Below are 24,081 nucleotides of genomic sequence, written 5' to 3'. Positions count from 1 at the left end.
ACTGGGAACCAAGTTGGTGGAACAGGGAAAGGGGTGGGTGGAATTGGGTAGCACAAAGGGCTTTTGCTTCCTTGTGTTCACTTGCCATCTCAGGCAGTACACAAGATGGGGGCTAATAGACAATGAACTGGTAAGCTCTAGGCCATACTTATAGTATGTTCATGGAATCCCTGAGATCCCATGGAATGTTCATGGAATCCCTGAGATCCCATGGAATCAAGGGGTCTCAGGGAGTCCCAGGGCTCCTAGGAGTGCCCTTTGAGAAACACTGATCCAACCCATTATTCCTGATAGGACATATAGCCCTTAATAGCATATTGGCTGCTCTTAATGTAAGTCTCAGACTACTTTATGAAGCTAGAGGCTACTGATCAGTGATAACATGCATGCTTTGAATGCAGAAGATCCAAAGGTCAATCCCTAGCATCTCTAGTTACAGGATCAGTTCACAGGTGATGGGAACATTCCTGAATCTCTGGAGAACCAGTGCCAGTCAAAGTAGACAATACTGGACCAGCTGGAACAATGGTCTGCTTTGGCATAAAGCTATTTCACATTTTCTTCAGATGATCTCCTTCATACAAACCTTTATAGGGGCTAAACCTCACCAGGACTAGACAGTTGACTCACAAAGTACTTCTCCTGCTTGTCATTCTTGATTTTTTTGACTGTCTAGTCAATCCTTGTTCTTCTGCTCCAGCATGTGATAGTGCATCCTTCCAAACAAATCTACAGAGGTTATTAGCCCACAACATTTATTTTACAAGCCAACCAGCCTGCCTGCCTGCTTGTCTATCTGCCTTTATATATAAACACACCAATGTAACTTTTGCTATATCTACACTGAAAAGAAAAGAAAAATCTTTCATTTCCATGTCACTTCCAACTTACAATTGTTTCCCTACCTGGTGGCCTGGAGTTGGTTTTTTCTCGCCATAGGCAACAAGGAGACTAACTACGTAGTTTTAAGCATATAGGAATGATGATTTTGGAGCACACTGGGAACAGGTATAGTGCTGCAAGAACTGGGCCTTGTCTGCTTTGATAGGCTGAAAAATAATAGGTTGTTTACATTTGGTTGTAGTCTGTGTTGCAAGTCAGATAAAAACTTCAACTATTAAAAATGAACCATTTTTGAATGAACTATTGAACTATTAAAAAGAACTAATAACAAAGGAACTATTAAAATGAATCATTCAAGGGTTGCATGTGTTTTGAAATGGAAGCTCAGGACTTTGCTGAGTGCACCCCTTTGTCAGGATTAGTATCAAAGAAAGCTTCCTTAAAGAGTATAATGTGGCTGAGGGCGCATTCCTATCTTGTGCTGCAACAGGCAAACCAGGAGGCTTGTGCTGTATCCATTGCGAGATAGGGCACCACAGCTGAAGGGGATACTTTTCCCCTTACCCCTGGATAAACCACTGCAGCCTCATGGGTCTCCTTGGACTTGTGCCACCTCCTGGGGTGGCACAAATCTGAGGAGAGTGGAGTAGCTTTAACTGCTTGAAGCCGCTCTGTGCTGTTTGGGGAGTGGGTTTGGGATCCGGCATAACTGCCGGGTTCCAGCCCCACCTCCCGCTTGATGCCCGCCCACCCCTGGGGCAGCCCACCGCCTGCCCTCCCATGCCCCAGAATGCCGCCCTCCAGCCTCCTCCCTGCCCTCCTCGAGTCTTGCATTGGCCGAGCTCAGCCAACGCAAGACACGGTTCCTTTGTCAGTGCAGAGGCTGAATTCAGCCTCCACGGGCTGGCACGCCTCTGCCCACCAGCCTAACCAATTCACAAGGAGGTGCAAATGTGCCTCCTTATGGCACATTTGCAACACTCCTGGGCTGGTGCCAGGGACTTGCAAGGGCACCTCAGAATTGCGCCCTAATTTGCTTGCACTTTGTGAACTTGTTTTATTGTATTGATCCTTCAGCTGACTCTAGCCTGACATTGTAGGCGTCTTACAGCTCTCTAGTTACCTTGTAGTCTGACAGCCCAATAGTAACTAGGATTGACCTGCTCCTTATGACACCACAGTACCACTGTCGTAAATGAACGTATGGTGATGCGTGCAGCACTCTGTTAGCAGCCATTTTAAAACTGCGACCACAAATGGCTGGAGATCTACTGTTGCTGCTGTCTACCTCCAGCAATACAGCTAAGCTGGTGGGGGAGGCAGAGAGTGTTTGGGGTAAGCGTAACAAGGTGGGGAGGGCTAGGAATGGGGGAGCTTCTGGGTGTGATCGGTGGGAGGCAGAACAGGAAAGGGAGGGGTGGATCTTGGCAGCACTAGCATGCTCTGGATCTAAAACCCATTCCCTGTCCCTTTTCTCTCCCTTACTTTCCTTAGACTTGTGCCAGCAAAGTAGATCTAAGCCCAGTTCTATGCATTTCTGTTCAGAAGTGTCCCATTATAAATCAATGAGGTAAGTGTGAATAGAATTGCAGGCTTAGGACCCAATCCTATCCAACATTCCAGCACTGATGCAGCTGCAATGCTGCCCTGAAATTAGGGGACAAATGTTCCCTTGCCCTGAGGAAGCCTCCATTACTGCCTCCCCAGCACAGGATGCAGCATATGCCCCAATGGCTTGGCTGATCAGTGCTGGGAAGTTGAGTAGGATTGGACTCTGAGTCATATTTTTTAGAAATCAGGGATGTTTGATATTCTGCCCACAACTGGAGCATCAGAAGGAGAGTGTTCAAGCTAAGCTCTGTGCTCTGATTTGTAACCTCACATACCTCTTTATGTGACTCAATGTCTCCTCTAATCCCTCTCTTTCAGGATGCAGTATTGGGCCAGGAGGCTGGAGCAAGAGATTGATGGCGTGATGAGGATATTTGGTGGGGTTCAGCAGCTCAAAGGAGTAAGTTCTTTGTCTCTTTCTAGCCTTCTGTTTTCCTTCTTTGAGACACTGTGTTTCTGGGTAAAACTGCTCATAACTATGCGCAGAGAAATTGGGAGCATTGTTTACAGTTAGGATCTGGGTTCCCTAATGATAATCACAGTCTTTGGCTGATTCTGGATCTGACTTCGTGTTGCTGCCAGGAAATGTTATGGTGTTTGTTTTAATAGACTATTGGAGAGACTTGGTACCTACCTTGTAGATCATCACCTTGTGTATGTGCTGTCATAGTCTCCAGAACAGACTGAGAACACTGGGCACTGGAGGCTTGCCCCAAGGTAAGGGAGCAAATGTTCCCTTGCCTGGACTGCATATATTAAATTTGGCACTTTTGATCATAGTCGGCATGCTCTGAATCTAAAACCCATTCCCTGTCCCTTTTCTCTCCCTTACTTTCCGTAGACTTGTGCCAGCAAAATAGGCATCATGGGTCATTCTCAGCAAATGTTCTCTAATGTTGAAGTCAATACAATATATTTTTTGTCTGAAAACCTCAACACAAAATTTATTTAGAGTTTAATGTAAACTTTCTGGAACCCCCACAAATAAGGAAGACCATGGGTATTCAAAACCCATGGTTTTCGACCCCTCCCCCTTCTGAACCCAACTGGAGCTGTGCTCCAGTTGGAACCAGAGGCTCTTCTGAAGCTCACAGAGGCTGCTGATATCCACTCATGGCCTCTGCAGACTTCAGAAAGCCTTTTAAAGGTGAATTCCTGTTTTCACTGAAAACTGCACATCTCATTTAAATGACTAAGGGCAGCTGTCTGAATATTGCAGAGGCTGTGGGCAGACACACATATCCTCTGTGAGCTTAAGAAGAGCCTCAAGAGGCAAGGGGAGTTGAGCTCCCCTCGTCTCCAGAGGTTCTAAATTGGGCTGCACTGTGGGTTCAAGGATTCACAAATGAAGAAATCTTCAGGTACTGAACTCACAGATTATGTGGGCCACCTGTATATTTTTAAAACTACTGGAATATTTGAGAAGATTTTACATACAGGTACATCTTACAATATGGGAAGAACTACCAGTGTTTATGGTTTAAAATATTAATGTGTTTCTGTAGAAGGCCAAATATGGGAAGGAAATGAATGGGAGATAATGTAAGAACGTTCCAGCTGAATGCTGGCTTAAAACAGGGTGGCATCTGTCCAGGTTCCAAGCTAATAGCCTGCCCCTGAGCAATCCTCAGCTGGGGTGTTTTCATGACCCAATGTTCCTACCAGAATGTTTTGCTCAGGAGGCTAGTGAAGATCAGATCAGATTTTCACGCCACTCTGGCTTTCGTCAAGGCTGCCTGTCAGCTGGGAGATACACAAAACTCTCAGGCAAGGATCAGGTTAGGGGGATAGGAAGGGAGCTTCAGCTGATTTCTTTTTCATGCTGCTTAGCTGAATGTTTAGCTTGATATGCTGGCAGTGGGTCAAGCAGACCTTTTTGGTAGAGCCTTAAACTGAGGGTTGGGCTTAGCAAGTCTGACAAGGTGAGCAGCATAGTTGTTCCCTGATCTTGGTCCTGGTACTCAGCCCAGAGGCTTTCTAACATAAATACAAGGTGAAACTTGTAGTGTAATATTAATAAATCTCATATTAATAAATCTAATATAACCACCCCCCACCAAACAGAGTGTTGATCGGAATTTCTTTTCCTGTCATCTGTGTGACATTTAGCACAGTCAGAACCATGACACCTGCTTGGGTCCTCTGAGACTCACACCGTCCTTTCGTTGTCTTGTGACTCAGTCTTCTGTGTCTTGGTGATTAAAAATAGCACTAGGGATGTCAGAGGAAATAAAGGCCTCAGTCTTATAGATCTGTCACTTGCCATCATCTGCAAGTTTGGAATTTTGTTTCTCTTAGGTTATTTGTGTGTGTGTGTGTGTGTGTGTGTGTGTGTGTGTGTGTGTGTGTGTGTGTGTGTGTGTGTACAAAGTCTGACAGGTCCCAATATATCACATTGTCTTTTTACTACAGTCACTGCCTTGTCCCTGCCTCTGCAAACATTTTCATTCTCAGTGGGCTCCTCTGTTACAGCATAATGCTGTACATATTTACTCAGAGTAAGTCTCATAGTGTTCAGTGGGACTTGCTCTCAGGTAAGTGTATACAGTTTGGCGGTGGTTCTCAAACTAGGGCATCATGACACCCTAGCCAGAGAGCTCTGGCCTTTACCCTCTTAAGGGTTGGGGGGAGCGGAAAAGCTGCAACAAAATGCACTAGATCGTGCCACTTTGGAGGGGTGCAGGGGCTTGCTGCCACTTACCAGAGACTGCAACAGCCTCCTGGGGGGTGTAGGGAGCCCCTGTGCCAGTCTTTGCAGGGCTTCCCAATAAGTGGAGATAGTCAAAATTGTGATTGCGACCACTTCTGGTTTCACAAATGCAAAGCCAGAAGTAGTCGTGATCACGATTTTGAGGGTCTCCACAGCATGGGAGTGCTGAGGAGGCTGGTGTGGGGGCTCCCTGCACCCCGAGGAGGCTGCTGTAGGCATCGTGTCACTGCCTTCCCCCCACCCCTGCACACACTTACTGCAGGTCAAACTCTCCCTGAGAGTTTGAGAACTGCTGCAGTATACGAGGGTTGCAGCCTAATGACCTTATCCTGTCCTGGGCTGGCCCAGAGTATGCAGTGATGCTAACATAGCCTTTACTGTATGTAGTGGGTTGGCTGGGGGGACCAGGTAGTAATGGAGAGGTGAAACCTTTTTTACTTACTTACTCTGGAATAAATCTGAGTTGGTCCAAAGGGGTGTGTCAAACCCAGACCAGAGGTGTAGGATATTGGCATAGGATATCTGTCCAAAGCCCACCCTTGACACATCCCCAGCTAATCCCAATCCCTATCCCAGTCCTCCCCCAGAATGCCCCTTCTACCAACTTACCTGCTCCAGGGGCTCCATCAGGGGCCACCTGCGCAATCAGCTGGTGGTCTTTGGTGCATGTCCATGGCTGCTAGCTGATTGCACAGGTGGCCCTGGCCTGTGCACCATTGCAGCTGCTGTTCCTCCTTCCCCCTGCTTTGTTCTTTCTCCCCCACTGAACATGTGCCATCATCACATGCAGAGCTGCTGCACTAGTTCCTGCACTGGCCTGCTTGGATAAGATTGGGCTGTAAATGTTATTTATTCTATTATGCTGCTTTAAAAGTTGCTACATGCAACTTTTTCCTTATGCCATTAGGCATTTACAGTGATTTTGGGAGTGAACTAGGAATGGCTTTGGAACAAGTTAGAATTTTTCCAGTTGAAATTAATGTAGTAATAATAATAATAATAATAATAATAATAATAATTATTATTATTATTATTATTATTATTAACTTTATTAACTTTATTTATACCCCACCTTTCTCCCTGAAGGGACTCAAGGCAGCTTACAACAAGGTTAAAACAAATTAAAATACATAATTTAAAAACAGATGAAAGCATATTAACAACATATCATAAAAACAGTAGTCAGATAAAAAAGTAGTCAGGTAAAAAGAGCATAGAGCAGCAAATCATAAAAGAATCAGGCCTGTAACCAGGTATTTAAAAAGATATTAAAAGATGTTGAAAAGATGTTTAAAAAGACCAGGAACTCAGAAGGCTTGTCTAAATAGAAGGGTCTGCAGGCCTCGCCAAAAAGTTTCAAGAGAGGGAGCAGTTCTTAAGTCAAGGGGAAGAGAATTCCATAGCGTTGGTGCCACTAACGCTGTGGTCTGTGTTCTGTGGTCTGTGGAACTCCTTGCCACAGGATGTGGTGCTGGCGTCTAGCCTAGACGCCTTTAAAAGGGGATTGGATGAGTTTCTGGAGGAAAAATCCATTATGGGGTACAAGCCATGATGTGTATGTGCAACCTCCTGATTTTAGAAATGGGTTAAGTCAGAATGCCAGATGTAGGGGAGGGCACCAGGATGAGGTCTCTTATTATCTGGTGTGCTCCCTGGGGCATTTGGTGGGCTGCTGTGAGATACAGGAAGCTGGACTAGATGGGCCTACGGCCTGATCCAGTGGGGCTGTTCTTATGTTCTTATGTTCACTACTGAGAAGGCCCTATTTTTTGCCGCTGCCCCACGTACCTCCCTAGGTGGTGGCACTTGTAAAAAGGCCTTCTCTGATGACCTAAGAGGACGAGCTGGATTGTACGGGAGTAGGCAATCTCTAAGATAGCCTGGCCCAGAGCAGTATAGGGCTTTAAAGGTCAAAACCAGCACCTTGAATTGGGCCCGGAAACGAATGGGCAGCCAATGCAGCCGCTGGAGAAGCGGACTGACAGAGTCAAACTATCTACCTCCAGTAACTACATGGGCCACCACATTCTGCACTAGTTGCAGTTTCTGAACCGTCTTTAAGGGCAGCCCCACATAGAGCGCGTTACAGTAATCTAACCTCGATGTCACCGTGGCATGGATCACCATGGCCAGGTCTGCATGATCCAAGTATGGCCGCAGCTGGCGCACCAGCCAAAGCTGAGCGAGGCCCCCCTAGCCACAGCCACCACCTGGGAATCCAGGAGCAGCTGCGAGTCCAGGTGGACCCCCAAGCTGCGGACCTGCTCCTTCAGAGGGAGTGCAACCCCATTCAGCGCAAGCCAAATGTCCAGAACCTGCATCGAGGATTTCCGAACTAGGAGAGCCTCTGTCTTACCTGGATTTAATTTCAGCTTGTTAGCCCCCATCCAGTTTCTCACTGCCTCCAGCCAGTGCTCCAGGACCTCAGCCGCCATCCTGGAGTCTGGAGGAAAGGAAAGATAGAGCTGGGTGTCATCGGCATATTGATGGCACCCCACTCTGAATCCCCAGATGACCTCTCCCAGTGGTTTTCTGTAGATGTTAAATAGCATGGGGAACAGAATTGATCCCTGTGGCACCCCATACCTCAAGGGCCAGGGCGTCAAACAGGCATCCCCCAGCACCACCATCTGGGACCAATCCTCCAAGTAGGAGCGGAATCACCGCAAAGCAGTGCCTCCAACTCGGCCAATCGGCCCAGAAGGATACCATGGTCGATGGTATCAAAAGCCGCTGAAAGGTAGTCCTTTCAGGCCCCTTCGGTAGTCCAGGAGGAATACACGGTCAGCTGCTGTGACGTGTTTGCCCAACACTTTGCAGATAAAATCGATCGTATTCGTCGCGACTTGGATGCCACATTGACAGTGTCTGATGATGTCCCCTTGGCAACTACCTGTCCAGTATTGTGGGATTCTTTTCAGCTTGTGCAGCCTGAGAATGTGGACAGACTCCTTTGGAGTGTGAGGCTGTCTGCCTGCCTGTTTGACCCTTGCCCAGCTTGGCTGATTAGAGCGGCCGGGGGGGGGGACTGGCTGAGTGGACGGGGAGGGTGGTCAACTCTTCTTTGATGGAGGGGACGTTGCCGCTCGCCTTGAAGCTGGCGGTGGTTCGCTCCCTCCTGAAGAAGCCCTCCCTGGATTCCACTGTGTTGAATAACTATCGGCCAGTCTCCAACATCCCGTTTCTGGGCAAGGTAATTGAGCGGGTGGTGGCGGCCCAACTCCAGAGGGTCTTGGATGAAGCGGATTATCTGGATCAGGGGTGCTCAATAGGTGGATCGCAATCTACCGGTAGATCGCGAGGCAAAATGAGTAGATCAGGGAGCCCTGTCTCTCCAAACTGTTAATATGTCAGTTTCGTCTAGTGACTAGACAAAACTGACATATTTAGCTAAACTGACACTGAAACTGACACTTTAGCTGCTCTTTAGGCATGCAGCAACAAAACTGACGAAACTGACTAGACTCCAGCAGGGGCTCCATACATTAAAGGGGGTGTCTGTCAGATGCTTCCTTCTCCCCTGGTAGATCTCCGGGCCTTGCTGGGTTTCAAAGTAGCTCTCGAGCCAAAAACGTGTGAGCACCCCTGATCTGGATCCTTTTCAATCTGGTTTCAGACCGGGCTTTAGGACGGAAACTGCCTTGGTCGCCTTGGTGGATGACCTACGCCGGGGACTGGACAGGGGGAGTGCGTCCCTGTTGGTCCTGCTGGACCTCTCGGCGGCTTTTGATACCATCGACCATGGTATCCTTCTGGGCCGATTGGCCGAGTTGGGAGTTGGAGGCACTGTTTTGCAGTGGTTCCGCTCCTACTTGGAGGGTTGGTTCCAGATGGTGGTGCTGGGGGATGCCTGTTCGACACCCTGGCCCTTGAGGTGCGGGGTGCCGCAGGGTTCAATACTGTCCCCCATGCTATTTAATATCTACATGAAACCGCTGGGAGAGGTCATCCGGGGGTTTGGAGTGGGGTGTCATCAATATGCTGATGACACCCAGCTCTATCTCTCCTTTCCTCCAGACTCCAGGGTGGCGGTTGAGGGCCTGGAGCGCTGTCTGGAAGCAGTGAGGATCTGGATGGGGTCTAACAAGCTGAAATTAAATCCAGATAAGACAGAGGCTCTCCTGGTTCGGAAATCCTCGATGCAGGTGCTGGACATTCGGCTTGCTCTGAATGGGGTTGCACTCCCTCTGAAGGAGCAGGTTCGCAGCTTGGGGGTCCTCCTGGACTCGCAGCTGCTCCTGGATTCCCAGGTGGTGGCTGTGGCTAGGGGGGCCTTTGCTCAGCTTCGGCTGGTGCGCCAGCTGCTGCCGTACTTGGATCGTGCAGACCTGGCCACAGTGATCCATGCCACGGTGACATCAAGGTTAGATTACTGTAACGCTTTCTATGTGGGGCTGCCCCTGAAGACGGTTCGGAAACTACAATTAGTACAGAATGCCGCAGCCCGTGTGGTCACTGGAGCCAGGCGGTTTGACTCTGTCAGTCTGCTTCTCCGGGAGCTACATTGGCTGCCAATTCGTTTCCGGGCCCAATTCAAGGTGCTGGTTTTGACCTTTAAAGCCCTATACTGCTCTGGACCAGGCTATCTTAGAGATTGCCTACTCCCGTACAATCCGGCTCGCCATCTCAGGTCATCAGAGAAGGCCTTTTTGCAAGTGCCACCACCCAAGGAGGTCCGGGGGGCGGCTGCAAGAAATAGGGCCTTCTCGGTAGTGGCACCAACATTATGGAACTCCCTTCCCCTTGATTTGAGAATGGCTCCCTCTCTTGAGAGTTTTCGGCGAGGCCTGAAAACACTTGTTGTTTAAACAAGCCTTCTGATTTCTGGCCTTCTTAACATTTTTATACATCTTTTAGTTTTTTACAGGCTTGATTCCTCAGTGACTTGCTCTTTTATTCTGTCTTTAATCTGACTACTGTTTTTATGGCCTCTGTAATGTGTTTTTAAATGTTTTTATCTGCTATGTGTTAATGTTTTTAAAATTTGTTTTTTTATGTTGTTAGCCGCCCTGGGTCCCGTTAGGGAGAAGGGTGGGATAAAAATAAAGTTTTATTATTATTTATTATTATTAAAGGTCCAGCAGGACCAACAGGGACGCACTCCCCTTTCCAGTCCCCGGCGTAGGTCATCCACCAAGGCGACCAAGGCAATTTCCGTCCCAAAGCCCGGTCTGAAACCAGATTGAAAAGGATCCAGATAATCCGCTTCATCCAAGATCCTCTGGAGTTGAGATGCCACCACCCGCTCAATTACTTTGCCCAGAAACGGGATGTTGCAGACTGGCCAGTAGTTAGCCCAATTAATACATTCCTATATTGTAATGTAATAATTGTATTTAATGTAATAATTGTATCTAGATTTTCACTGTTTTCATGAACAGATTAGGTCTGTATCGGCCTCTGAGGGGGGGTACAAAGTTTCTTTTGGGCCCCTTCCCAAAGGGGGAGGGGGTGAAACAGAGTAGGGTGTGGCAATGGGGGTGGGCAGAATCGGGGCAAAACAGGCAGGAGGAAAGTGGCAACAGCCAGAATCATCTTTGGAGCCTAGGTCTACTAGTCTTCCCAATGCAGGACTTGGGTCTATCTGCCTGCTTGGCACTGGCAGCTGGTAATACAGAAAACCAAACACACTTTTAAGTCTCTCTAAACTCTTTTAAATAGGAAATCATTGCAGAATATTAGCATCATCATATTTATGCGGAATGGGGAGTGAAACTGACTTCATCAGCAGCTGCAGTCCTGCAACTGTGTCCCTAAGCTCTTATACACTCATTTAAGGGAGCAGATCCACAAACCAAAGAGCTACTGTAGCAGGTCAGTTTCCTCCAAGATGTTTTAAAGAATGTATGCATTCCTGGGCCTGGTGTGTATGGCTTGTGGCAGTAGTCGTTGCCATGTGGCCACCATAATGCGCCCAGCATTCTGCGTGGGCAGTGAGTCTGAGATAGTAAAATGTAAGGTCCCAGGAAATTTCTGGGCCCCCTCCTTTGGCACCTCCTTTGGACCTCCTTTCTGACTCTGGGCCCGGGTACAAATTACCCCCTTTACCCCCCTATCCTAGGCCCTGGTATGTATATCCTGTAAGTAGGTAGGTGGGTGGGTGGCAGTTTATATCTGTTTTGTTGCATACCATCCTAAGCACTGGTAAAGCAGGATAGGATTCCGTTTCTTGTTTTGGGCAAAATTAGTCGTCTTCGTTAACATAAGAGGCACATCCTGTTTCCTAGTCATGGGAATCCTCTCTAACTATGGTAGCAATTCTCAGTAGTTGTTACAACTAACCATCTGCCATGTTGTGTGGGTTTCATCAAGCAGAATTTTAGGCTCTGATGTTAACAAATGTGTTGATGGAAAGCTGAACTTGTTTCACTTGCTGCTAAAAAACCCATGGTGTTCTGTGTAAACTTTTTTCTCTCAGATACTGCATACACATGTTTAGTATTTGAAGTATTCCTCACAATAATGGATTCTAATTATTAAGGTGAAATGAAACATAAAAAACTGGATACCCCAAATCAAGCAGGAAGCCTCTGCTGAAATAAGGAATTTAATCCAGTTTCCGAAGCTCTAGCCCTGAATCACAGCAGGGGGGGGCATTCTTTATCTGACTTTTCAAAACAATTGAAACATTTCTTAACAGGATTCAGTCACAGTAAGTTAACATGGAGTGGGCAGTGGGTGGGGAGGGGGAGTAAAGGGGTGGAGGGGGAGGATTGGGGCAGGGATGAGGGCCACTGGGAGGGCAGGGGCAGACCTCAGCAGCAATGGCACTGCTGCTGGCCATACCTTCTTGGGTCCACTTGGGCATGCCCCAGCCAAAGTACTGGTGCAGATCTGATTAGAACCATAGGGCAACAGGGGGCTTACCCTGAGGTAGGTGAAAATTCCCTTAACTTGAGGAGGACTCCTGATAGCAGCCCCTGCCATTGTATGCAGCGCACACCTCCATGCTGCATTGGTACTAATGGCAGGGGATATGCCTGGGGTTAGCAATGGAGTAGAATCCTAAATAGGAGGTTTCAAACACTGGTTAGCTGGTGTCTGCCATCTCTTCCCCTGTATCTATCTAAGATTCAAGTCTGAGGCTGCGATACTAAATGGGATCCTCTTTACATGCTTCCACCTCTGATACCACTAAGAATGTCACCCCCCTTTTACTAACTCACTAAAGTAGGGAGTGGGAAGGAATCATATTGGGTACTGCAGTGGGGTCTGATCTACTCAGGATATAATATTTTGCCAAATTATCCCACAAAATGCTTGACAAAATAAGCCAGGTTCTTCTAATTTCCAGAGTAGGCTGGGGGCACCATCATTATGTAAGTTCATTATATTGTCAAGACCAGGGGTGTCCAAAGTTTTTGCAGGAGGGCCACATCATCTCTCTGACACTGTGTCGGGGACTGGGGAAAGAAAGAATTAATTTACATTTAAAATTTGAATAAATTTACATAAGTTTACATAAATGAATATATTAAAGATGAACTTATATGAATGAATGAAGGTCTTGCAATAGCTCAAGGCCTATAAAAGGCCTTGCGCAAAGCAAGGCTGGCCTTTTCTTTGCTGCTGCTACCGCATCACAGACGTGAAACAGCAAGCAGTGGAGGGAGCCCTCATTCCACAACTCACACAAGAGGTCAAACAGTTGCCCTCATGCAGAGAGCAGTTGCATCAGGCCAGTGCGGGCTCCAGCAAGTCTCCAGAGGGCCAGAGGCTCATTGAAGACTGGGCGCTCCCTGAGGGGAAAGAAAGAATTAATTTACATTTAAAATTTGAATAAATTTACATAAGTTTACATAAATGAATATATTAAAGATGAACTTATATGAATGAAGGTCTTGCAATAGCTCAAGGCCTATAAAAGGTCTTGCACAAAGCAAGGCTGACCTTTCCTTTGCTGCCGCTACTGCATCACAGATGTGAAACAGCAAGCAGTGGAGGAAGCCCTCTTCCCACAGCTCATGTAAGAGGTCAAACAGTTGCCCTCAAGCTGAGAGTAGTTGTGTTGGGCCAGTGTGGGCTCCAGCAAATCTCCGGAGGGCCAGAGGCTCATTGGAGACCGGGGGCCGCATTAAGAGGCCTTGAGGCCCACATGTGGCCCCAGGGCCGGGGTTTGGGCACCCCTGGTCAAGACCATTCTATGTAATATGAATCTACCCAAGTGGGTTGCAGGGATATGTTAGGAGATGGTGAAAGTATAGTCAGTGCAAAGACCTTCTTCTTTTTCTGTGCAGGTAGTTCTGTTGAACATACATATTTGATACTCCTCTATAGAATTTAACAGGCTTGATTTTTTTTTTTAATGTTTCCCCACCATTTGATACTGGGACATAAACAGTGCTGCTGTTTGGTTCATCCTTTTTGTCCAGGGATGGTTTTCCTGGGTAATGGACAATCCTGGCATCTTCTCTTAACCATGATGAAGAAAACACCTAGACTATAAAAATGTCCAGATGGCCTGAAAGCTGGTGCCACTGGTTGGGAGTGGTGCACAGCTTGTTGGCTGTGCTCAACAGCTGGCTGGCCTGCAGCTGAGCAACATTTGATCCTCCTCAACAGGTGTCACTGCAGCTTAAAGGAAAGCACGTGGAGGGGGTGGAAGTGCACAAGTTGCTGGCCAGGACTGCTCAAGACATTCCAAAAGGAAAGGATTCTTCTCTCCTTTACGCTGGAGTTCTATGTCCTTTTTACTCTGTCTGGTAGTGAACGTGAGAGATTGGAAGGAGCTGACTTGAGTGCCTCTCTAACTGACTTGACATTTCATCTCTCTTAAGTGGCTTTTTACAAATGCTCACCGCATCAGTACTTTTTTCCTCTATTGTGGTTTCTGTTCCTGGGCTAATGCTGACAGTCTGGCATGTCTATTTGCCGCATAGCTCTGCATTTTGGAGCATATGATCTTGAGGCTAAAGGCTAAAGCATGCGTTGGGAGTTCAGCAATCATGCATAAGTCTTTGGGGTTCTATACTGACCTACAGCTCCACCTGCTGTTTTAATCTGATGTTTTCCAACATGCCCCAGCCTGGCTTTCTTTCTCTTTAACTAAGAGCACCTCTGGGGAGAGAGAAACTGGATGTGATCAGTGAACATATCCAACTCCTGCAGCATACTTACATTCAAACTCGGCCAGTGTTCATCCACAGCCTGAGTCTATGACAGAAGAAAATGACAACAAGGACAGGTATTGTTGCCTGCACAACCCACCAAGCAATCCAGGCTTCTGTAAAAAGGTACAACACCTGAATTTTAGAGTGATTTTTTTCATTTTCCAGTTTAGTACTACAGGGTCAACCTGTTCCTTTCAGACTCTGCTTTCATCAGGTGATGACTAGACACACCTTTTAGAGCTATCTCTCTCTTATATTTACCAGGGGAGAGCTACTGCCTCATTCAGCCCTGCTTAATGTCCTTCTAGTGGCTGTTGCTAGTGTTTCTGTTTTGCTTCCTTTTACATTGTTCATTCATTTGGGACAGATTACCATTTTATTATTCCCTTTTCTATGTAAAGTGGCATATACGTGCTGAATTTTGCCCCCCTACCTCCATACGGGAAATGCTGTGAACTCAAGGCCAGAAAAAAACATATGAGTTTACCATTCAGATTCATCCTATTCTAACCTCCTCTTCACTCTTTTCCATCCCCCCCCCCCCAAACAGCATTTCTTGAAGTAAAACTTTATAGAGGGGACTGAAAACTGTGGTGAAATGGGTGATGGATTTTGGACAGTTTACATTTTGTCACTGCATGAAGATTAAAATTAGGCTCTGCAGAGCTGAAAGTCAAGTGCATCAGCCCAATGTCATTGGAGCTCCTGTAAGAATATTGATAAAAAAAGAAGGAACACATTTTTTTCACATGATAAAGCTGCTTTTGAAGCTGAAGACAGGCACCTAGTTTTTCAGTGATGATAATTCAAGGTAATAACTGGGAGATTTGTACAGCAAGAGACTTTATCTGTAGCCAGGTATTGCTTTACCTACTTGTGACCCTGAATCCTGGAGCGTGAGATGCTAAGGGGGTTTTAAAGGCTGATGAAATGTTTGCTTTTAAAATGTTATTTTCCATTCAAATAGATGGGCTAGCAAAATGTATTAACTGTATAATACAGTGTTGCTCTGAATAGACAAGGGAGAGGAACTTGTTCAGCGTTTGATTTGTGCTGATTGGGTGACAGTCTTTGACCTTGTCCTTGTGTATTCTTATGCAATCGGTGCATATCCAATTGTTCATCACCAGCACCTAGCCAACTGCATTGCTTCTTCTTGAGCTACCTGCAAAAATAACCTCCAGTCTTCCTTTTGCCAATACCAGCAGACGATTGTTTTGAGGTGCATGGTTTCCCACACACATGCTGTCTGCGCTGCCTCTAGGACCAGTTTATATACACAGAAGAATCATATGGTAAAATGCTCCTTGGCTGTACTATTCCAGCCTTTGGAAGTTGTATGCTTGAATACTTTCTTTTGAAAAATATATCATTGCACATAGAAAACTAGCATGTCAGGGGAAAGACTAGGCAAAACCTTTCTCCATAATACACTGGTTTTCTGTGTTCAGAAAGATGTTGTCATGAAGAGATTAGTCAAACATATAACCTCCCACTTGCAACTGGAAGTGTAATACTGGAAAAACTGTTCTTTCATGTGATTCTTTTGGTTTTTGTATAGTGCTGTCCTGAATCTCCAGTCAAATGGTTATTTCAACTCCTCTGTCAGTTTCATGTCCTTTTCCTTTCTTTGCTGAAGGTGAAACAAAACACTACCTTAAATATGTCACCACATGTGACTCTCCTTCCTAATTTTCCCAGTAGTGTTTGGTTAAAGCAGGCACGTGACTTGATCCCATTGAACACAGCATTTTTCCCTGCTCTACTACGTTGGCAGTGGCTTGTGAGGGTTGGAGTAATGTTGAGTGCTGTTTCATCACTCAGGAATCTGGTGAACAAAACATTACCAGAAAATATGAGAAGGAGGGGGCTTGACATGCATTTAAGGTAACAAATAACTGGGCCTTGAGAGGTGTACAGAAACCAAGCATCGAGCATCTCCATCACACTCATAAAACTTTTCAATCCCTGCCCTAACTCTGGGGTGAGACTTAACTTCATCCTAGACATTCTTCTCCTATGCCGTGATAGCTATACTAGCCAATGTCATGTAAACTGCCTTTGCCTCTGTGGACCTGACATCACCCATTTTGATGCATATGATGCCAGTTACGTGAACCAGCCCAATTTTTCTGTCTCGGCTACTACAGTCTAAAGCAGGTCCTCCCTTGTGGAGAAGAAGATACTGATTGTTCTGTTTCTTGTAGCAGCTTGATTAGAAGGGGGCGGGTGGCCTTTAGTGCTATTCTGTGGAAGAAGCTGTAGAAGATTCTCACCCCACCTTCTTTGCCCTTTCCCTCCACTTCGAGTTGTTTTACCATCCATCCTAGGAAATGTCAGGAGAGCATATGCTCCAGTGTTAGTTCATTTGCATAACGAGACTAATGTGCATGCATAATACATAAGAAATATCTGCATGGGAAGGTTTGCTGTGTGGTGTTTGTGCCCCTTGTTAAATTTCATCCAGCCAGGAATACAGATCCTGTACTATAGGATCCTTGCCAAGAGAAATGAAGGCAGAGTTGCCATTTGCCTTGTGCAGGTGCCAGCTTAAGCAGGCTTGGCTGACAGAGAGGAATTCTGAGTTCTTGCTGGAATTCTAAGCATGATACAAAAGAGGAGAAGGGAGTAGTTTTAGTATAAGAGCGATTTTAAAAATGCCTAGGGGCCCAATCCTAACATACAGGTTTGGGCCTAATCAACCTGCATGGGTCAGCGTAGCACCATATCATTGGCACAGATCCGAGTTGATCCACTGAGCCCGCAGGGGTGTGCCTTGGGGCAAGGAAACAAATTTTCCCTTACCCTGAAGAGGCCTCCTGAGGCAGAAACTCTCCCACAGGATTCATCAGGTGCCACATTGGTGCCACTGCATCATTGCATGGAGAATTGTGGTAGATGGGTTGCCCGTATCGTAACATGAGACTTTGCTATGAGTCATACAAATTATGAATTGACGTATTGTTGGAGTTTATGAAAAGGCGAAATGAGGCATACTCATTCCTCCTTTTGAAGTTTACGGTAGCATATACTTTAGTAGATGACCCTTTTACCAATAGCACTGATCATGAGCAAATATGATCATGTGTCCCAGTACTGAAAAATAGTTGCACACTGCATTATGCCTAGATCCTAGTGGAATGTCAAGGCCTTCTGTAAGACTAGAAGAGCTCTGCTGGGTCACAGTTGGAGTCCACATAGTTCAGAATCGTGGTTATCATGGTAGGCAGCCAAATACTTCTGGATCCTCCTAAGAAGGATACGAAAGCTTTCCCTCACTGTGTGCCCTCTAGCACATGACATCCAGAAGTACAGTGCTTCTGAAAATGGAGCTGTTGTGTTACACCTGTGGATAAATCTGACCTCCTTGGATTTTATCTATGCTCTTTTAAAGCCATTGAAGCCAGTGATTATCACCACATTCTGTGGCAGCATATTCCATAAATTTATGTACTTTCTTCTGTCTGACACTAGATCAGGGCAGTGAATTTTACTAAGGGACCCCAATTTTAGCATTATGGAAGAGAGATAAAAAATTTCCTCCATCTGCTTTCTTCACACATTCATACTTCTCCCAGATAACTACGTATAGCAGTCATCTCCAAACTTTTCAATAGAAAGGCCACATCACATATTTTACATATTTTCATGAGCAGAAAAAAAATCAGTTTTATATAGGGTGAGGCGAGCAATGCACTGCACTCTGTCCAATCCGTTGCAAAACCCAGTTTGTTATGATTTGTTTACACACATGCAAAAGTGACACTGTTTCGTCATCAGGATCCTTTTACGGCATTGTTGAAAAGTCAACATGTAAAATCCTGATTTATTTTATCAGAAGGGTGAGGTTAACATTTAATAATTATAGTTTAAGTGTCTTATAGCATATGACTCAGGTGACTGAAAATGAGGGTTAGCCGGGCTGATAGCACTCTGGCCATGTAGGAAGGAGTGTGGCGGACAGAACTTCAAGTTAACTGTCCAATTGTGTGGTTTGGAAAAAATATTTTAAGTTGCTGATGGCCGGATAAAATCTTGTGGCGGGCCAGATGTGGCCCCCAGGTTATAATCTGGCGACCCCTGGTGGTTAGAACTGCAGCCTTAAGGCCCAGTCCTATCTTTAAGGTACTCCAGCATATCTCTACGTACACTGGCACAATGACAGCCCCACTGGCATAGAAGTCTGCTTGCCAACGGACATGCCGCAAATGCTGGCACAATGATGGAAAATGCAGCATCAGTACAACTCGGACATGGCTCAGATGCCATCACAACTCCACTAGTGGAAAGGCTAAATGGGGAAGAGATGGGGGCATGACATGGGAGGGCAAGTCGTCGTATACCAGATCCTAGCCCCTCTTCAAATCTTAGCGCTCCTTTAAACAACAGACATGTCCCCGATGCCAGAAGGATGCTGTATTATTGTTATTAACAGTATTTATATACCTCTTTTCAACTAAAAGTTCACAAAGCGGTTTACAGAGAAAAATCAAATAACTAAATGGCTCCCTGTCCCCAAAGGGTTCACCATCTAAAAAGATGCAAAAAGAACACCAGCAGACAGCCACTAGAAAAGACACTGCTGGGGTGAGGTGGGCCGGTTACTCTCCCCACTTGAAAAAGTGCCTGTTACCCAATTTGCAGGGTTACCTGCTCTACCGAAGCGGTACCAATGACAGAGGTAACATAGGTAGGAAGAACCTTCTAGGGAATAATGGGAAAGGGGAAAACAAAAGAAAATGGCAACTCCTATCATCTCCTGCCCTGCCCACTTCCCCATGATGGAGCAAATGACTACATTTGGTGGCCAGTCACATCACACCAACCCCAGCATATAAGGCCCTGCCAGGGAGAATACAGCTCAGATGATAAGACATGTGGCACGGGGCTGTACCTCTTTGGTCTTTCCAATGGGAACCATGGTGGGAGGGCAGTTGCCACACAAAGGAATCATTTTCCACAGCAACATAAATGGCAGGATATTTTGTTAAACATCCTCTCAGAACTCTTATTTCAGGTAGTCTGCCTTGGGAGGACTTCATACACAAACACCCAACTAGAACCTCCACCTCATCACACCAGCAAGGGAAGGACAATACACCCTACACAGGTAAGCAAAGGGGAAAGGGATTCCATGTCACCACGCATTGATGCTGCAGCTCCATATCATGTCTTTACCCTCTCTGACCCTTCAGGATTATCAAATATGTCTCTGCTATCAGTTGTGTTGCCTTCCATCCCTTTCTTTTGCAACAGAGAGCTGGGAGTGTCTGCTTCTTTGGGGGGAATGCCGGGGGCTCCATTCATCAATACTTCTGGACAGGCGCTCAAAACTCCCTTTTGTTTTTCAGGACCGTCATTGCCACAGGGGCCTGAGCATTGATCCTCTGGGGAGTTCCACCGCAACACCTCTGAGGAAAGGGAAATGTAATGGTCCAAGCCACTGTATGCATCCCCAATAGGTTACCACTGCATGTACGCTCTGTTAGCAGCGATCTCCCTCATAAACACTGAGGATGCATCTTATGCCAGAGAACAGATTTGAATGATGCCATTGACAGTTCCATGTTACTTCCTCTGTGTTTCTCCTTGTTCCCCACAGGCAGCTGTCCCACAAGTGAAGACTGTGCCTATCCCAGAGGAGGCCTACAGTCTGCTTCAGTGACCAATGGGAGCCCAGCTGTTGTGCTGATCAGGCTACTCAGTGAAGTTGCTGATCTACTCTTTCCAGTCAGGCCCCTGTGACTTTTCAGAGTCAATGGCAGACAGTGAACCAACTGGTGCAGCCAGACGTCACTGGCACCTGTTACTTAGCTGTCTATAGCAGGGGTGTCCAAAATTTTTGGCAGGAGGGCCACATCATCTCTCTGACACTGTTTCAGGGGCCGGGGGAAAAAAGAATTAATTTACATTTAAAATTTGAATAAATTTACATAAGTTTACATAAAAGAATATATTAAAGATGAACTTATATGAATGAATGAAGGTCTTGCAATAGCTCAAGGCCTATAAAAGGCCTTGCGCAAAGCAAGGCTGGCCTTTTCTTTGCTGCCGCTACCACATCACAGACGTGAAACAGCAAGCAGTGGAGGGAGCCCTCATTCCACAACTCACACAAGAGGTCAAACAGTTGCCCTCATGCAGAGAGCAGTTGCATCAGGCCAGTGCGGGCTCCAGCAAGTCTCCAGAGGGCCAGAGGCTCATTGAAGACTGGGCGCTCCCTGAGGGCCGCATTAAGAGTCCTCAAGGGCCGCAAGTGGCCCCAGGGCCGGGGTTTGGGCACCCCTGGTCTATAGGATAACATGCAATGGTGAAACAGCCTTGCTGGGCGAATGTGGTTGGCAACTCAACTAGTATGCTTTTTCTTCTCTATCACTGACACAGTTTAATAAAAACTTATCAAAACTGGATCATTCTTATTGTCTCCTTGTTAGCAGATAGGGATCCCTTCTGCCAGTCCTAGTTATTTCTTACCTGAACTAGCCTCAGGGTGGGACTTTGTGGGGGGCAGGGCCTGTATTCCCAGGGTTTGCGACATTTTCACTCCATTAGTCCTTGGGCTCCTTGGGAAGTGCTTCTCGGTTATCCTGAGCCCCCTGTTCTCTTCTGCCATGGTATATGATGGGCAGTGGCAAGGGGATGGGGTCAGCATACTGACAGCCATGCCCACAGTTACCAGCCGTGCACCAAAGGACAAGGGGTATGGGTGGGTGTGGCTAGCTGGGTGGGCTGCTTGTATCACATGCTAACCAAATGACTGGCCCATGCAGTACTTTGATAGATCCATGTCTTGCAGCTTGCTGTGCCTGCTTGCAGTGATGCAGGGTGTTAAAGGCTGGATGAAGCACATGTAGCTTGCTTTCTTCTGGGGCTGGTTGATTAGACAGAGGTTTTGTGGAGTAGCTGGTTCATCCACCCTGGCAGCACTTCTCTGGCTGCTGGCTTTGGGGCGGGCTGGCGGAAGCCCCGATTGGCTCCTTGGACACGCCGATGACACATGAATGTCACATCAGTGGACACTCTGCCATTGTCAGGCCAATTGCACACCAGCATCAGGGCACTGTTCTGCCTATGGTAGGCTGTGTCGAGTTTTCCATGGAATTGCATACATAGAATTGCACCATGAGTTTTGCACCTGAAGTTAAAGGTCTGTCTTGCTCATACTCACACATGCATTCTGTTGGTTTCCTGGAAACCAGTTCAGCTCACTTTTTAATCATTAAGAAATGAAGGTTGGAAGTGGGAAAATAGCACTCCCAAAACTATCATTCCCCACTGATATGTGGTACAGCCAGCTTTGCAGAGCATGATGGTTTTTTCTGCAGCAGCATACATATTGGGAGATGAATCTGTCCCACAATGTAGGGCCCCACATTGCTCTTAAAAACAAAACAGAATTCCTACTCCAACGCCTTGAAAGTTAAATGAATGCGTTCTGTGCCATCAGCAAAATATGCCTCCTTCAAAACACAGATCTATTCTTCTTTAATGGATATTTAATTCTTATTCTCTCCATATAGTTCTTGTCCTTCGTGCTCAGCAAGGAAACTGATGTAGCTTGGGATGCAAATTCCTATGGGCTGTGTTGGTAACTGAAGACTTGGAGTTATCATTGGTCAAGAATCAAATGAGAACTTTAAAATCTCATCATGGTTACAGTATCCTGGCATGAAGGACAACTGGAGTTTGGCATTTTCTCTCCTGGCTCAGAATGCTGCATGGTAGGGAATTTGTCTTAATGCCTCTTGGCCTGGTTCTGTTCGCAAGTGCAAAGAATCTGGGCTCAGAATGGGAGAGATTGAGAGCCAAATCCTATCCAGTTTTCCAATGCCACTGCAGCCATGCCCATGGGACATTCACTGTATCCTGTGGTGGGGAGGCAGTCCTCAGAGGCCTCCTCAAGGTATGGGAACATTTGTTCCCTTACCTCGGGGCTGCATTGTGGCTGCACTGGTGCTGGAAAGTTGGATAGGATTGGGCCCTTAGGCTGCAATCCTATCACACTTTCCTGGGAGTAAGCCCCATTGACTATAATGGGACTTACTTCTGAATAGGCATAGGATTGGGCTTTTATTCTTCTTCTCTCTCTGTTGAGAAAATATAGGCTGGTTGTTGGTTGGCTTGATCTGAATTATTATATGTGGTAATTCCTACTGTCATGCAGAGGAAACTATTTTGACAGTAAGTGGGATAGAAACAACTGGCTATTTTCTGTCTCAATTGAATTCAAGCAACTTTTTCTCAATTGCTTTCAATACAGTTTAAAGCCAGTCATAATCTGTACAAAGTTATGAATGCAGTGGGAAAAGGGTTGAGACATGTTTTTCTCTCTCATAATATGGAACTTAGGGGAAGGGATCATCCAATGAAATGACTGGCAGTAGTTTCAGCACAGACTAAAATAAGTATTTGTTCATTTGAATTGATGGAACTTACTGCCTGAAGAAGTTTATTTGGTTTATTTAAGAGCCCGATCCTGTGGGCAGGCCCTACCAGTGCTGCAGCTGCAATGCCAGTGCTCGGTGTTGTAAAAGCAACGTAAAGCATGTTTTGACACCCACTAGGTAAGCGGCGACCATGGAAATGTCTGCGCCACCTTGTGGGCCCAACAGCCACTAGGGTAAGTAGGTCTTGTGTTGGGTGGTGGAGGGGCATGGGGAGGGTTTCTTGGAGGTGGGGCAGGGGGAGGGCAGGGAGTGGGTGGTATAGACCCGGGAGGCAGAGACAGTGGAGCAGGCATCTGCCACATCCCAACCCCTGTCCCAGGCCTGCAAGTGTTACATGGGGCTGCTTGGTTCTGCACCAGCTAAGTAGCTGGGGCAGATCTGAGTAGCCCCGTTGAGCAGACTGAGGTAAGGGAATAAATGTTACTTTACCCCGAGGAGACTTCCCGCCTGCTCATATCCAATGCTGGATACAGTGTGGGCCTCGCTGCCCCAATGTGGCAGCACTGAATAGGATTTGGCTGCCCATGATTTATATCTGCCTTTCCCTCCAGATAACTGGACATCTCGGGCAACATACAATATAGTTGTATAAACAGTAGAATGCAGAATAAGAACAAAATATAAACTACAATAATAGTAAAATAATCATACAGAACAGCGCAATAAAAACTTTGAAACAAGCACAGTATGCAGCCACAAAATGCAAAAACAACCAACCAAGAAGGGAAGGAAGGCTGAAGAGGAAAGTCTTCAGCCTGCTTATGTGACTTCCAGAGGGAATTAGACCAATCAGTGAAGGAGAAACTGGTGCCCAGCTATGCTGGTTATCTGGCACTGCCATGCTCAGAGGCTGTGTGCCATTGAAAAGTAGTTGCTGAGAGGTAAGAAAAGGAAGGTGCCATTTCCATCATGTCTGATTTGTGGGCTTCAGATGGTTTGGCCTTAGTCTACATTGGATGCCCACAACCCCTCTGAAGATCAGACTTTTAGTTTGCTGAACCACATACAAAAGACTTTTCTGGAGAAAAAGTCTGCATAAGATTGCCTCTTTAGAAAATACAGAATTTCGAAAAACAGGTAAATCCAGAGAAAAGAGAACCACCATGGTAGACTATATGAGTAAATGAACTGTATTTCTATACCTGACTTCAGAGCCCCATATTTGTTTGGAATTTAGTTCCATCTGTTGTTGGATGAATTCAGACAACTCAGAAATTACAATCCAATGTTTTCACCAACCATGTTTTAGAACTCAAACCATAGTTTGACCTTCCAAAAGATACAGATAAACCTTGGCTTATAGTTGCTTACCTGCTTTAATTTTCTAATTACTCACCACTCCTGTTTCTGTGGCTCACTT

General features: G+C 46.2%; 1 protein-coding gene across 1 annotated transcript in view; it reads left to right on the top strand.

The window, feature by feature from the left end:
• The first annotated feature begins 2,772 nt into the window (after positions 1-2,772).
• The window catches only part of CACNA2D2 (calcium voltage-gated channel auxiliary subunit alpha2delta 2), a 632,244-nt gene continuing 610,935 nt past the window's right edge, over positions 2,773-24,081 (top strand). The window contains exon 1 of the mRNA XM_066614251.1: positions 2,773-2,854. Coding sequence (XP_066470348.1) covers positions 2,774-2,854 — 81 coding nt within the window. The 5' untranslated portion in view covers position 2,773. The remainder of the gene's footprint in view (positions 2,855-24,081) is intronic.

The sequence above is a fragment of the Tiliqua scincoides genome, chromosome 2 (assembly GCF_035046505.1).
Source record: "Tiliqua scincoides isolate rTilSci1 chromosome 2, rTilSci1.hap2, whole genome shotgun sequence".
Classification (NCBI taxonomy): domain Eukaryota; kingdom Metazoa; phylum Chordata; class Lepidosauria; order Squamata; family Scincidae; genus Tiliqua; species Tiliqua scincoides.
Note: the sequence above shows the minus strand (reverse complement) of the source record. Positions and strands in the feature narration are given on the sequence as shown.